This window comes from Daldinia decipiens (genome assembly GCF_022478715.1).
Source record: "Daldinia decipiens strain CBS 113046 unplaced genomic scaffold F4813scaffold_59, whole genome shotgun sequence".
In the NCBI taxonomy this organism is placed as follows: domain Eukaryota; kingdom Fungi; phylum Ascomycota; class Sordariomycetes; order Xylariales; family Hypoxylaceae; genus Daldinia; species Daldinia decipiens.
The window spans coordinates 1-16,807 of NW_026054602.1; the positions used below are offsets into that span (position 1 = coordinate 1).

Consider the following 16,807-nt stretch of genomic DNA (forward strand, 5'->3'; position numbering starts at 1 on the left):
TTCCTTTTCATCATCAGTTTCATCATCTAAAAGTCCTTGATATCAGGTCTAATAAGGCTTGATCCAAGGCCAAGACGTTTAAGTCTTGTTCAATAATACCAATAACTCTTCAACAATATTTTATTAAAGGTTTTAAATAACATTATTAATTTATTAAAAATAATAATTTATAGTGGTTTTTAAGTATTAAAATAATAAAGGATTGGAAAAAATAATTTATTTAGTTAAATTAATTCGTATATATCGATAAAATAGCTAATTTTATAAAATTTTTAAATTAAGTTTTAAATATTTCGATAATTAAAAAAGAGTTATTTTTTTATAAGGAAATAATTTTATTTAAAAATATTTATTATTATTAATAATGTATAAGATTTATTTTATATATTATAATAATTATATGTTTAAATATAACTTTTATAATTTTATAATTTTTATAATTTAATTATAATTTTGGTTTAAAGTATTATAATATATTAAATCGAGTAATTTTATACCTTAAATATATATGGGAATATGTGTTATAGTTAAAAAAAGGTGATATTTTCAAGGTTATAAACGATATTTTATTTATTAATAATATTTACGATTAAAAAAGCTTTTAAATATATTTAATGAGGTTATTCGAGGGTATAATAAGTTAAAGGGTTAATAGTAAAATATGGTGATTATATTTATTATAAAGGTTAAATTATTAGCTTTATTATAAGCGGTAAAAGAGGTTATATTTGTTATAAGGTTGATTTATATTTTTAAGGTTAATTTAAATTAATTTATTATTAAAATTAATTATAATAATAAATAAATAATTGGGTTAGTTAATAAAGATATTAAGAAATTAAAGATTAAGTTAAGGTATGTAAATATATATAATTATTGGTTGCGTTAAAAGGTTTAATAAAGTTGTATTAAGGTGGATTATATTATTTTAAGGGATATAATTGCAGATAGGTTTATTAAAACCTTTATAAAAGATTTATATAAAAGATTTAAGATTTAATTAGTCTTAATAAATATTGGGGATTTTTTATAAGTAAAGCGGTTATGAGAATTAAATGGCGAAATAGCTATAAAGTAAGAAATACGTGTTAACGGCGATTAAAAGCGATTAAGGGTTTTTTTCGGGCTAAAATTAAATAGTTAATAATTTAAATAATAAAGGAATATTAAGATATTTTAAATTAAATTAATTTGTTAGTTGTATTTAAAGGGGTATGTTAAATTAGTTAATTATATTAAGTAATTTAAAAATCTTTAATTTTATATAAAATAACGGTGTAATATACGTTTTTACAATTTTATCTTAATCAATTAAATTATTAGAAATATAATGAATTAAACCTTATATAACGCCTATTTAATACGTATTAATTATGTGATAAATTTAATCTTTACTTATGTTGTTTTATTTCCTTTTTTTCAGGTCTTAACCCTTGTTTCGTAGGTCGAATTTAATCTTATAACCTCGATAAAATTCGAAAAAAAGTTATAAACTGGTATTAATGTATTAAATAACTTTAATCTTAATTATATAATTATATTCTTAATATAAGTATTATTTATAATCGCATATACCCATTTTATATAATATTATTTACTTTTAATATAAGTTATTCCTTTTCCTTTATTTTCATTATTTAAAAGTCTTTAATATTAGGTTTAATAAAGCTTGATTTAAGGTTAAAACGTTTAAGTCTTGTTTAATATTTAAAATTAATTTCTTAACTTTTAAAAGTACTTTTATTAATTAATATTTAATAATCTTTTTAAAATTAAAATTATAAATTTAAATTTTATAATAATCGGTATTAAATAAAAATTAATATTTTTTATAAAATATAACATATTATTTTAACATATAAACTCTTATAAAAAACTTTAAAAAAAACTTTAAAAATTTATTAATTAAATAAAATATTAAACAAAACTTAAACGTTTTAACCTTGGATCAAACTTTATTAAACCTGATATCAAGGATTTTTAAATGATAAATGATGAAGGAAAAGGAATGATTTATATTAAAAATAAATAATATTATGTAAAATGGGTGTGTATAATTATAAATGGTATTTATATTAAGAATATGATTATATAATTAAAATTAAGGTTATTTAATATATTAATACCAATTTATAACCTCCTTTTAAATTTTATTAAGATTACAAAATTAAATTCAATTTATAAAATAGGGGTTGGGACTTGAAAAAAAAAGAAATAAAATAATACAAGTAAAAATTAAATCTTAAGCCTTAAAAAAAATTTCGCATTACTTAGGCTATTAAAGCTATTTAAGACTTTTAATTATTAGCCTTATAATATAACCTTTTTAATATCTTAAATATTATTAAGTTTTAAATTATATTTTAAATAAATTTATATATTATATAATTTAATTAATTTAATTAAGATTAATTAAATATTTAATATTATTAAATTATATCCTTTAATTATATAAAATTATATAATAATAGGTTTAATTATAATATTTACTATTAAATTAAATATATATAAAGATTGTGGTATAAAAATTATTATATAAGGATTATATAAAAGATTATTATATAATTTTACCTCTTTTATAATAAACTTAATTAATTTTATTCCCTTTTTTATCCCGATATTATATAACTTTTATAATTAAACTATTTACTTTTTTTAATATCTTAATATTAATTTAAATAAGTTTTAATATTAATTAAACTTTTATTTTCTTTATAATAAACCTAATAATTTATTAATTAATTAACTAATTTGCTTCTTTTATTATTAATTTCTTATAATTAATCGTTTTATATATTAAATATTGATGGTTGTGTGATATTGACATAAAGGCACTTTATTGTTAATAAAGAAGGAAAAAATAAGATACTTAATTTTATTAGATAAAGGAATTAAATATCCATTATTATTAGAATATAAAAATATATTTTACTTAATTAACCTTAAATAGATTCTTCCCTCCTTAGATATCTTATATACCAATCTCAATACCATTAATTTATTTATTATTATTTTATTATTATTATTATTATTTTTATTTATATATATATTTATTAATATTAATTAATATTATTAAATAGTAATAATATAAATTAATAAGGTTAAAAAAATTATTATTATTTTAATTTAAAAATTTTTATTATAATAATATAAATAATATTAATATTTTTCTTTATTTTATTCTTATAATTTATGATAAATTATAATTTTATTTTTTTATATAATTTATTTATATTTTTAATAAATTATTACAATTTAAACTTTTTATTTATAAAATTATTATTATCTATGTTATTAATTTATTTTATTATATTTTAAAAAATATAGGTAAAAAATTTAACGTAAGTATAAATTTACATTATATACAATTTTATTAAATAAGAAAATATTAATAAGTTATATAAATTTTTAAATTATTTCCTTAATTAAATATTTATGTTTAATATAATATTTAACCATATAATAATATAATAAGAAAGAATTAATTTTTAAATAATTACGCTTAAATAAAAAATAATATAAACATTTTTTATATTAATAAATTTTAAAATTATTAATAATAAGGTATTATATATATATTTAATTAAAAAAATAATAATTAAGTATTAAAAATAATTTAAAAAATTTATAATAAATAATTTTAAAATATTATTAAAATAATTATAATTAGCGTTATAAAGTATATTAATATAAAGAAGTATTTATATAAAAAAATATAACATTAATTATATAAAAATATTTATTAATTTTATATTATTATATAATTTATTTATATAAAATATTATTAAATTAGAAATAACGAAAGTAAGATAGTTTAACGTATTAACGTAAAAAATTTCGATTTATAAAATTAAAAAAGGAATAATGTATTTTGTTATATATGTGTTTATATAATTATAAATGTTAGTATAATAGTATTAAATAATCTTTAACCTATAAATATTAATATATACGGTTATATTTATAAAGTAAATTTTAATATAAAATATTATATTTTAAGTTTTATCTTTTTTTAATTTATAATATATATTATTTATTTTATAATTAAAATAAATATTATCTTTTATTTTTAATTAATCTTTATTCATTTTTAACGTTTTACTATTGGTTTAATAATTAAATTTATTTCTTAACCCTTTAATTAATTATTATTTTTAATATATATTTTTTCTTTTCTTTTTTATGTATTTAATTTAAGCTTGTTATTACAAGGTATATTAAATTATTTATAATAATTAATATAATTTTAATAAAATAATTAAAATGATATTTAAGTATTATCCAACCTTTTTTCCTTTCTTTTATCGATTTAATAAAAATTATTTATATCTTTTATAAGATAATAAAGGTATAATTTAAGATATAATTTTAGATATAAAATTAGTTAAATATAATTTTTTTCTTTAATTTTAAAAAATGTATTTAAATTTTTTAAATTATTATTAAATAATTTATATATAATATTAACGGTTTTATTAAATATTAAATTAAGCGGAAAAAATTAATTTATTAAAAGTTATAGTTTTTTTTTTTAAATAACTTTACCGTTTTTATAAGTATTTAATTTTTCGGCTTAAATTTCTATATTAATTAATAATTAATAAGTTTAAATTTATTATAATATTTTTTTAATATAAATCTTTAACGAGATATACCTTTTAATTATTATAAACTACTTTAAAAAGGTTTAAAATAATAAAAATAATTATATAAAGGAAATATATAATATTTTTAAAAATAAATTTTAATTTTTTTTAAATATATATTATATAATAAGAATTTAATAAATATAATTTTATATTGTATTTTTTATTATTTTCACCGGAAAAATAATAATTTATTTTCTTTATAATATATTTAAATATTAATATTTTGCAAATATATATATAATTATAAAATAATATTTTAATATAAAATAAAATAAGATATAATATTATTAAAATTAAATAATTATTACTTTTTATAACATAAAAATTAAAAAGAAAAATAAGGATAAATTTGATATAAAGGTATTATAAATTATATTTAATAAGTTATCATTATATTAACGTATTTTCGAATTCGATTTTAAAAGAAAATAACAATTTATCGCAATTATGTATTAAATATATCATAATATATCATAATTATAATATATATTATTTATTTTATTGTGTTATTTTAAAGAATTAACTAATAAGTTCCGAGTATTTATTAAAATATTTAAAAACCTTAAAAAAGTATATTAATTTATAATAAATATTAATAGTAAAAATAATAATAATAATAAATATAATATTAATTAATATTATATTTATTATTATTATTATTTTTACTATTAAAAGTGGTAAATATAATATTTATTAAAAAATATTAAAATATTAAAAATGTTATTATTAAGTATGTAAGAAAGAAAAATGTTAGTTAATTAAATATTTAAAAAAGGAATGTAAAACGGTTAAAACTTAATAAAAGGTTAAAAGAAGTTAAATAAAAAAAAACTATACAACTTTTTTGGTTAAATATAAAAATATTAAAAACTTTAACATAAAAAAATTTAAGGAATTTATTGGAAAAGAAAAAGAATTAAAAAATTAATATATAATTATAATTTATTTTTTAAATAAATCTTTTTAATATTAATTTAACTTATAAATATTAATCTTTAAAAAATTTATTAATAAATTTAATATTAATATTATATTTATCTTTAACTAATACGTAAAAAACATATTTTAAGATATTATACCAAATATAAAAATAACATAAATATTAACCGTAAATAAAAGTTAATATTAAATTTTTATTAATAAAAATTTAAAATATTATAATAATTTAAATATTAATTACATTAATAAAATTAATATATACTTCAGAAATAATTTACCCATTAAACTATTAAAAATTATAATAATTAATATCTCATTTAATAAGATAAATTTTTATATAATAAACATAAACATTTCATTTTTTTTATTAAAGATATAAACCGTTAAAAAATATACTTTAATAATATTATTAATTAATTAATTAATAAAAACAGCATAATAGTTAAGATCATGCAAAAATGGGGATATTTATAATTTTAATTTAATAATATTATTTATTTTATAAAAATAAAATTATACTATTTATATATATATTTTAACTATTTTTTTATTAATAAATTTTATGATTTACTTAATAAAATAAAATATAAAGTAAGTATTAAAAACCTTAAAAAAATTAATAAATTTTACTATTATTATTAAATTAAAAATAAGATATTTTAACGTTTTAAATTTAATTTTAAAGACTTTAATATAAACTTTAATTATAAAATAATCATTAATATTATATATTTAAATAAGAAATTAATCTTTTACGTAATTAATATAATAATAAGGTTTTAAACGGTCCGGTTTATAAAAAATATTTTTATTAAAAAAATTTGAAAAATGTTTAAATAATATTAGATTGATATATATTTAAAATTATTAAACGTTTTTAATTATAATACGGATATTAATTTTAATAGTGTTAAATTTTGTAATAAAGTTTACCTTATAAGAATTGTTTGTAATTAAATATCCGTTAAAATATATTAATTAATTAATAAAATAAAAAAATATTATAGCTTAATTTGAAAAACGTATAAGATTATTTTTTAATGGTTGTGTGACATTAACATAAAGGCACTTTATTGATGGTAAGGTGCCTTTATCGCCGATAAGGAAGGAAGAGATAAGATATTTAATCTTATTTAAATAAAAGGGTTAAATATCCATTATTATTAAAGTATAAAAATACGATATACTTAGTTAGCCTTAAATAAATTCTTCTTTCTTTAAACATCTTAATATATTAGTTTTAATATCATTGATTTACTTGTTATTATTTTATCGTTATTATTGTTATTTTTATTACGTACGTACTTACCAACATTTTTAAAGAAATATAAAGGATAAAAAAGGTTTGTTTATAAATAATAATTAAAACCGTAAATAATATGATAAATCCGAACGGTTTCATCCCTATTTTATTAATTTTTAACGTTTATTTAAAGATTAATATGGATTTTTTTCCCACGTAATTACAATTGAAAAAAGTTTAAACGGTATAAAAGGTTATAATTAAAATTAAAAAAATCAAAATGTAAAAAATTATCTATAATATTATAAATATGTAAAACAAACCAAATACCTTAAAAACGCTATTTATATTATTATTTATTAATAATAACATATTAATTTATTATAAAAAAAGTAAATAAAAAAATTATATAAAATTATTACCATTATAAATAAAAACGTAATTATTATATTAAACACGTTAAAAGGTATTTTGATTTTTTAAAATATACATATTAAATTATATATACAATTAAAAAGAAATTTTAAAATTTACTTACTGTTATTACCATTTTAATTTAACCTTAATAAGTATAAGGTTATATTTGATAAGAATTTAAATATATTTATTATAAATATAATGAACTGGTGTGGTGCCACATTGCCAAGAGCAAGGGTATTATTATGTAATCTTAAGTTACAGGCCATATAAAAGTCTAATATTTATTATATTCTTCTGATCAAATAGCCACGATTATTACTATTTAATTATATATTTAATATAGACATATTTGTTATTTTTCCATATTTATAGCTTATAGCCCTATTTTGCATATTTATCTTATATATCTTATCCAATTAGTAGATCTTTACAGTTCTTCCAAAGTATAGTGTTATTATTAGCTGTTTAAGGCTTTTTACGAGGATCTAAACGTTGAAGTGATATGCCATACTCTGTAAGAGATACCAACTCCTGTTTAATAATATATATTAATATAAATATAATATATATTAATATAAAAGAAAAAAACAATTACGTTTTTGCCTTAAAGTTATAATTAAACAAGAAGATAATTACGTTAAGAAAATTATATAAAGCTTTTGATATAAAGGAATTTAATATTTTTTTTATAAATAATATCTTACAACTTAAAATATATAACGAAATATTTTATTAAGGTGTAATTATATTTAAATTTTATATGGTTTATAAAGTTAAAGGGAAGAATATGTTAACATTATATGAGAAATCACGATTTATGGTATAAGATTATAAAGATCTTAACAAAAACTTTATTATAATATATACTTTAATAATTTAACGCGTTAACCAACACTTAATATTGGTTTTAATACTTATATTATAACAATAAAATATAAAGGTAATAATTTAAGATATTATTATAATATATACATAATTTAAAACCTTTATATAAAGGATAATATATATACGCTTATCTTTAAAATTAAAAAATAAATATTTTAAAAAAACGCTATTATAAATAATTAAATTTTTATACGGATTTGTAAAATTAAATATATATTAGTTTAAAATTTATTTTAAACATTATTAAAAGAAATTAAATATAACCTTATTAACATTTAACCTTTACTTATTAATTATAAAATTAAATTAATTATTTAAAATTATAAGTTTATAAATAAATAATATATTAAATATTAGCATAATAAAATTTTTAATTAAAAAAGATAAAGCTTTTACAAAGGTAGGTATTAAAGCGAAACCTTAAAAAATTCTAAAACTAAATATAATTAAAGATTTTAATAAATTATAAATTATGGTTTATAAAAAAATAATCTTTATTATCCAAAAAAAATAAATTAAAAGACTAGAAAAACTAAACTTAAAAACATTTAACATAATTAAAAAATTCATAAAATAACGTATAAAAAATACTTATATTACGTTTATTTACCAACTTAAAATAACCTTCAACTATTCCACAATAATGTAATATATAAAACCTGAATTAAAAAAAATTAAAATCTTTAACGTAAAGATTAAATGGCAGGTAAATTATAAAAATTAAACCCTTAAAACCTACGCTTATACGTTTTCATAAATAACTTATTTATTAATAACAAAAATATAAATTTTTAAATTAACTATATTATAATATTTAATAATAAAAAATTTATAAATTATAATAATAAAATATAATTTATTAATAATATTATCTATTAATCATTTATTAAATATAAACGCGTTACATATAATATACTCGTTAATAAGATTTACGAAATGATATAAAACTTTAATATAAGCTACATTATTTATAATATTATTAACACTATTTTAAACTAATTAAACCTTTTAATAATCCTTTTTATTTTATATATAAATTCTTTTTTACTATATTAATATTTTATTTAAATGGGTAATATTAATAAAAAGAAATTAATAATTGATTTTATAACTTTAAAATAATCATATAAAAATAAAGAAATTAATAATATTTAATAAATATATAATAATTATAATTTAATAAATATAATAATAAAGGCATTTTTAAATAAAATTATAAAAACATTAATAAAGAATAATCAAATTAATTTACGCTTAAAAAGATAAATAAAATGTAGAAAAATTAAAAACAATATTAAATTAATATAATAATAGATTATTAAAACCAATCATTAATACCAACTTAAACATAAGTTATTATAAAAAATAAAAAAGGATATATTAGGAATGGAATAATATATTATATGTTAATACAACCCCATTTATAAAATAATTTTTAATTTAAACCATTATAATTTCATTCTTTAATTATTACAAATATATACAATTATAAATACGTAATAATATATATTTAAACTAATATAAATATACATCAATATAAATCTTAAGGTTTTATTTATTTAATTATATTTTACAATTAATTAATCGTAAAAAGAAAACAAAATAAATAATAATTATATAACATTAACATAAAAACATTTTATTAATAATAAAATACTCTTATCGCTAATAAAAAAAAATAAAATACTTAATTTCATTAAGTAAAAGGGTTAAATATTTACTATTATTAAAATATAAAAATATAATATACCTAACTAACTTTAAATAGATTTTTCCCTCTTTAAATATCTTAATATACCAATCTTAACATTATTAATTTACTTGTTATTACTTTATTATTATTATTGTTATTTTTATTTATATACATACCTATTAACATAAATTAAATTTATAATTATTAAAAAATTATTAATATTATTTAAATATATATAATACTTTAAATATTATTAATATTATTTAAATATATATAATACTTTAAATATTATTAAAAGATTTATCTTTTTTTAATATAAAATATAAAAAACACATTTTTTTTATAATTAATATTTATATAATAAAAGTGGTTAATGCTTTAATTACTTATAACCGGTGTAACGGTTACGCCACACCCACGGCTGTGAGGCCCGTGCACCGTGCAACATATAATTATTAATTATATTTGTTAAAATATAAAAAATAGTTAATTATATAAATTAATCACATGTTACCACGTGCATGGGGTTAAGTTTAAAAGAATTTACCTTTTAAGTTAATTTATATATATATAATTTAATAATAAGTAATAATAAATTATAATAGTTTTATTTTAATACCATATATTTTTTTTTCTTTATTATATACTTATTAATATATATTTAATCTTTATTTAATTATTACTTTATATTTAATCTTTTTTATATTAATTAATAGTTAAAAGATTATAAATTAATAAAGAAAAAAAAAGCAAAAACGGTATTAAATTTTTTACGTCTTTAAAAAGGATAAAAAAAACGTATATTATATAATTTTAACGAAAAAAGATAATAAACCTTTACCCGGTTATTATACTACTTTAAAATTCCGGGGTTTTTAATTAAATTAAAAGATCCGCATTTACCACGCATTTTTATACACCTCCATTATATTCACCACTTAATATAGCTTTAATATAAAACAAATATATTAATAACGATGTTTTAAATAAAAACCTTATAATATTTAACAAAATTAAAATTACAATATAGTAAATTAATATTTATTACGTTAAAACCTTTATAATGTTTAAAAATACCGTATATAATAACAAATTATAAAAAGCTTTTATATTAAAATTTAAAAAATAAAAAATAAAGTACTTTTAAAAGGTTAATCGTACGTTTTAAAAGCTTATAACAAACCATTTATTATATCACAAGGTTTATTATAATTAAATTAAACTTATTTTTAAAATATTAAAAATAATAATTAACATAAATAAATTCTTAATATTTTTAATAAATAAACGTATATATTTTTTAAAACATTATTTTAATAATTTCATCTTAATAATTAACCTTTTTTACGTTAATAAATTATATAAAACTATATTATAAAAGCTTTAAGTATAAGTAATATAACTTAACCTACCAGTAATAACAATTTCGATATTATAAAAAACATTAATTTTAATATCACTAATTACTTTAAAGCCGATTTTATAAACATAACCGATATTATTAATGATATTAAAGCTAACCTTATAAAAAACATTAATCCCGATATTATTAATAACATCGGAGTTAATATCATAAAAGGTATAATTAATTTTATAAGTAACTTCCGATAAGCTTATTACATATAAACGGTTAATGAGATTATTTTAAAGCGTTATAAGTTATGTTAAAATATATAACGATAAGTATAATAAAGATAAAAGGTATAACTTAAACGATGGCATACCGGATAAAAAAATCAACATCGTAAAAGATCTTTATTACAAGGTTAAGATTGGTTAAAAATAACCTTAAATTAACCAAAATAATCTCGTTTTCAACTTAATAAAATCGATTAATATAACCTTATCCCTAACTTAATAATTTATCCTTACTTTAATATTATAATATTTAACCATTTTAACTTATTTAAACCTTTATAATGTTATTAATTACGATATTACGATACTTTAATATCAAGCCTTAATTAACTTTAACCAGCTTTAACTTTAACCTTAGTTTTAACCTTAACTTTATAATGAGATATAATAGATTTAAAAATATTACAAAGTTAAATTTAAGGTTAAATTTAAAGATATTACAATTTTAATTTAAATCATTACATTATATAAAAAAAAAAGAAAAAGAAAAAATTTACTAATGTTAAAATATAAAAAATAGTTAATTATATAAATTAATTACATACCACCACATGTATAAAGTTAAACTTAAAAAGATTTATTTTTTAAATTAACCCACATATATACAACTTAATAATAAATAATAATAAATCGTAATAACCTTATTTTAATATTATATGTTCCTTTTCTTTTACCGTACGCTTATTAATATACACTTAATCTTTATTTAATTATTACCTTATATTTAATCTTTTTTAAAATATTAAAAGATTTAATAAAATTATATTAAAATGGATTATATTATTTTAAAAGATATAATTATAAATAAACTTATTAAAATCTTTATAAAAAATTTATATAAATAATTTAAAACTTAATTAATCTTAATAAATATTAAAGATTTTTTATAAATAAAGTAATTATAAAAATTAAATGGTAAAATAACTATAAAATAAAAAATACGTATTAATAATAATTAAAAATAATTAAAAGTCTTTTTTAAATTAAATTTAAATTATTAATAATTTAAATATTAAAAAAATATTAAAATATTTTAAATTAAATTAACTTATCAATTATATTTAAAAGGATATATTAAATTAATTAACCATATTAAATAATTTAAAAATCTTTAATCTTATATAAAATAACGGTATAACACGCGTTTTTATAATTTTACTTTAATTAATTAAATCATTAAAAATATAATGAATTAAACCTTATATAACGTTTATTTAATACATATTAATTATGTAACAATTATATTAAAATAAATTACGTTATTTTAAAAAATATAATTATAAATAAATTTATTAAAACCTTTATAAAAAATTTATATAAAAAATTTAAAACTTAATTAATTTTAATAAATATTAAAAATCTTTTATAAGTAAAATAATTATAAAAGTTAAATAACAAAATAATTATAAAATAAAAAAATACATATTAATAATAATTAAAAGCAATTAAAAGCTTTTTTTAAGTTAAAATTAAATTGTTAACAATTTAAATAATAAAGAAATATTAAAATATTTTAAGTTAAATTAACTTGTCGATTATATTTAAAAAAGTATATTAAATTAATTAATTATATTAAATGATTTAAAAATCTTTAATTTTATATAAAATAACGGTATAATATACGTTTTTATAATTTTACCTTAATTAATTAAACCTTATATAATGCTTATTTAATACGTATTAATTACGTGATAATATTTTATTTTTCTTAAAATTTATTTAATTATATTTTTTAAAATTAATTTTTTGCAAAAACTAATAAGGACACTTTTTAATATAGTAATTTTTTTCTATTTTAAGCAACTCTACTACCTATTTTAAACGCCATTCTCTTATAAAAAAAATCCGCCACAATAACCCTTCGTAAACTTAGGGCATATTTTCCCTGGGTGTTTGTATGTGAAATCTCCTAAGCAGACCGAACCTCTTCGCTGACCGCCTTAAAACTGTCAACAAATTATGCCGGAATACGTTGATCTCTTTGGACCGACCGACATGCCGAGCTCTTGGTGGGATAAATGGGAAAGTCGCTCGGAATATTATACAGAAACCCGCGATCCGATACCCGAGCGTGCTAAGTATGTTGACTCGTGGGATTATAAGTTTAAAAACTACATAGAGAACATATAGGAAGACAGGTACGGTCAAGTAGTCTCACCCGGAGCAGAACTAGCTATTTACGACACGCCCCGCCCTATGCTTGCTCTTAACCCGGATGATCGATGCACGGCGGCGGAAGTCCTCGAGTCGAATTGGATGACACAATGGGCCTTGCCTGAATATCAAAAGCTAAAGAAGTGAGGCATAGTTAAATCAGAGCATATGAAAGTCAAGAATAGTCAGATAAATGAAGCCCATCTCTACTCTAGTTTGTTTTCCTCTAGTCAACTACTCGCTTTCGCTTTCTCTTTCTAATATTACATGTAATTTACGGCTACCTTCCGCAAGAGGTATATCTCGAAACCCGTATCTTCAAGTAACTGTTTCCCTAAGGAAATTATCCTCCAGTAGTAGAATGCTAGAAACGATACACGAGAACCATTTAGACCGGTCCTTAGATGAAGCAGCTATGGGTTTGTGCTTTGTTTTCCTTTTGAATGGCCTGGGCGTATATTCATAGATGACTGTTTTGACTTTATCACGGCACCGGGGCCATAATGTAAATGATCGCAGTAAGAATATCCGTTTATAGACAGGAGTCTTTTTTAATACAAGTATCATAAAATATTTACGTTATAAATACCCGTTCAAACTAGATGTCGGATAGTTCGTCGATGAGTAACTACGAAATCACCGTGGCTGATTCCCTCGTTTAAACCCACCACTCCAACATTCAAGCTTAAATTTATTTACCTAGCTAACACTTAGACCGTAGTGCGGAGCCGCAAGCACCGCACAATTTGTTAGTGATATATATCCCCTATGATGCATTGGACCGAGCTCGATATGATAGAGTTGAGTTTCGGATACTCACCCCCTGAATATTTTATGCATTTTTCAAAAGTGTCACTACTTCGCTACACGGTCACTTGTAGAAGAAGGGATATTTTATTAGCCGAGTTGGGTATATTTAACGGCGCAGATCGAGTGCTTATTTAATTTGTTGAAAACGCCGTCTTCGTTTCCTAAGGAATGACCGCAAGCTTGGCAGACAGACAGCCACCAGACTGGCCACTATTTCCACCAACGCCCATACGTCAATGGTGTGAGTTATGTCGGCTTTAGGTGCATTTCGGACCAGCATCAACGTTATCCATCGCGCCAGAGCCGCTACGATGCTTAACGCTGCCATGCATAGCACGAATACTATCCCGCTTATTTCTGCTTTTCCTATCCGTGTCTTGGTTATCTCCCGGCGCTCCTGGCCCATGGTACACAATGCAAAGAGAGGGATAATGAGGATAATGAGGTCCGTGAAGATGTTCGAAGCCGTGGATATAGACACGGATCTAATATCGTGAACCGCAGAACATAGATGCCCGTCGATGTTCCAATTACCGCTGACAGGAGAACACCATGCTGATAACAGTACCATGTGCAGCACGAAGGTACAACTTGCAAATACGCTTGCGCAGATAAGCATGATGCGAGCAGCTCGGTTCTCGGTTAGACGCAGCAGATCGGCGAAGAACGCGAGAAGAGAAAACTTGGCGGCCCACAGGGAGATGTAAATGAAGAATAGAGAGATCCAGGATACGTAGAGGAGGTTGGCGGATAATTCTCTTGGAACTCCGTAGTAGAGCTCATCGGGCGGAAGATGGATATACCGCTGTCGGAGATTATTCTTCCAGGTGTTGATGCTAATTAGCACCATGCCAGAGAGCCACGATAGCAGCACGAGGCCGTCGGAGAGGTTGAGCGTTGCTGTTCGCGGTTTTGATTCTATAGGTCGTAACCAAAAACGAAGAATTATCGGAACAAGAGCAACCGTCATGCCTGCCCAGTCGATCGCAATGAATGCAGCTAGACGCAGTCAGCTCACATACTCGCAAACGGAGAGCTGCGGGAGACGCACGTAACGGAATATCTATGTCGTTATAAGTCATGATGCCAGCAGCCCGTCCATGCAGATGCGAAGAGAATGAATGAGATGGAGAAGCCGGAGTCTCGGTGGGTTAGTAGAGATCAATGTAGCCATACCGCTACAGTGCTGTAGTCTATCAAGCATCTTCGAAAGCGAGGGTCAGCATCGAGGTGTGAGACCTCTGCGTGATATAAGTATGTAAGCAATAGTCGCACCGCACAAAGCAAAACCGGGTCCCGGGTGATACTCGTGTCCGGCGTGCGTTCTTGGTTCTAACCGGGGAATGAAGCGGCGGAGCATACATATGCACGTATATGAAAGTCACACTTCGCAATCGCTTATAATGCCCGTTCGATTGGTTTATTAATAGCTTCTATTCGACTCGACCTTCTTCAGGATCCGCAGATGCCGCTCTATTTGCGATGATGATTGGAGATAGCTCGCGCAACCACTCAGTCTACCCCATGCGTTCGGAGCCTGCTTTAGAAGCTGGGGACTTGGGTGAATTTGCTTCGACACTGTAGTGTTTGAGAAGTGATTGGTTGATTACTTGCGGCGACGCCGTCGATTGGACAGAGTAACGATATCCTTTGGGTCGGATACGTTGTTGCGGCATGCGGCTAACCCAGGTCGGGACCTAGGTAGGGGTCGTAGATCTTTCAGGTGGCTGACCGCTTTTGGGCCTCCAATTGGCCATGAGAACCGTACGTAATTATGCTACTTTCCGGGTTGTTGAATCCTCCTTCAGGTAGGGCTGGAAATCTTACATAGGCATGTAAGTGGTAAACGACGATGGATGGAAATTTTTATCGACTTGAACCTTTATTTAGAATGGCTTGTCCGTTTCGGATAATTTCTCGTCATGCACTACTATGACCACCTAGATAGCTTTTTAGCTGAAGCCAGGTTAAGACAAGGTGCTTCATATTGCTAACCCCTGGTATGAGGCGCGGGTTGGTTGCCTCTGTCTGACCGCCACAATTCACGTCTTCCCAATAACAGCTACTGATATCCAAAAATAAGTCAGGCATGTTTTTGTTATGTATCACCTATAAGAGAAAATATTCCAAGGTCTTAAAAAATCTGGGATTGATTACATCTTCCCAAGTACTTGGCGATTATAGCATACGGGATAGCCGTATATCTTATGAGAGCGATCTAAAATAGTTACTAGGTAATCGTCTAGAAAGCGCTACCTATTGCAATCTTTACAACTTGAACTTATGTAGTGTGACCGCACCGAGTAACGAGCCGATGTCGACAGGTCCGAGATAAAAACGTTCTATTTTATGTGAGAACAAGGAGTGTAGTCCTTT

The 16,807-nt window shown here is 20.4% G+C and overlaps 2 protein-coding genes across 2 annotated transcripts; one reads left to right on the forward strand and one right to left on the reverse strand.

Moving 5' to 3' along the window:
- Positions 1 to 13,426: 13,426 nt before the first annotated feature.
- Positions 13,427 to 13,768, forward strand: F4813DRAFT_394316 (uncharacterized protein; the record flags this gene model as incomplete). The annotated part of the gene is made up of 2 exons (XM_049247545.1): positions 13,427 to 13,545; positions 13,606 to 13,768. The coding sequence occupies 2 exons, from the start codon at positions 13,427 to 13,429 to the stop codon at positions 13,766 to 13,768; spliced, it is 282 nt and encodes a 93-aa protein (XP_049094733.1).
- A 354-nt stretch (positions 13,769 to 14,122) lies between these two features.
- On the reverse strand, positions 14,123 to 15,730 carry F4813DRAFT_289921 (uncharacterized protein). The gene is made up of 2 exons (XM_049240607.1): positions 15,483 to 15,730; positions 14,123 to 15,430 (listed from the first exon to the last, which is right to left on the reverse strand). Exons 1-2 carry the CDS (start codon positions 15,511 to 15,513, stop codon positions 14,559 to 14,561), a joined length of 903 nt encoding a protein of 300 aa, XP_049094734.1. The 5' UTR covers positions 15,514 to 15,730; the 3' UTR covers positions 14,123 to 14,558.
- Between the last annotated feature and the right edge of the window lie 1,077 nt (positions 15,731 to 16,807).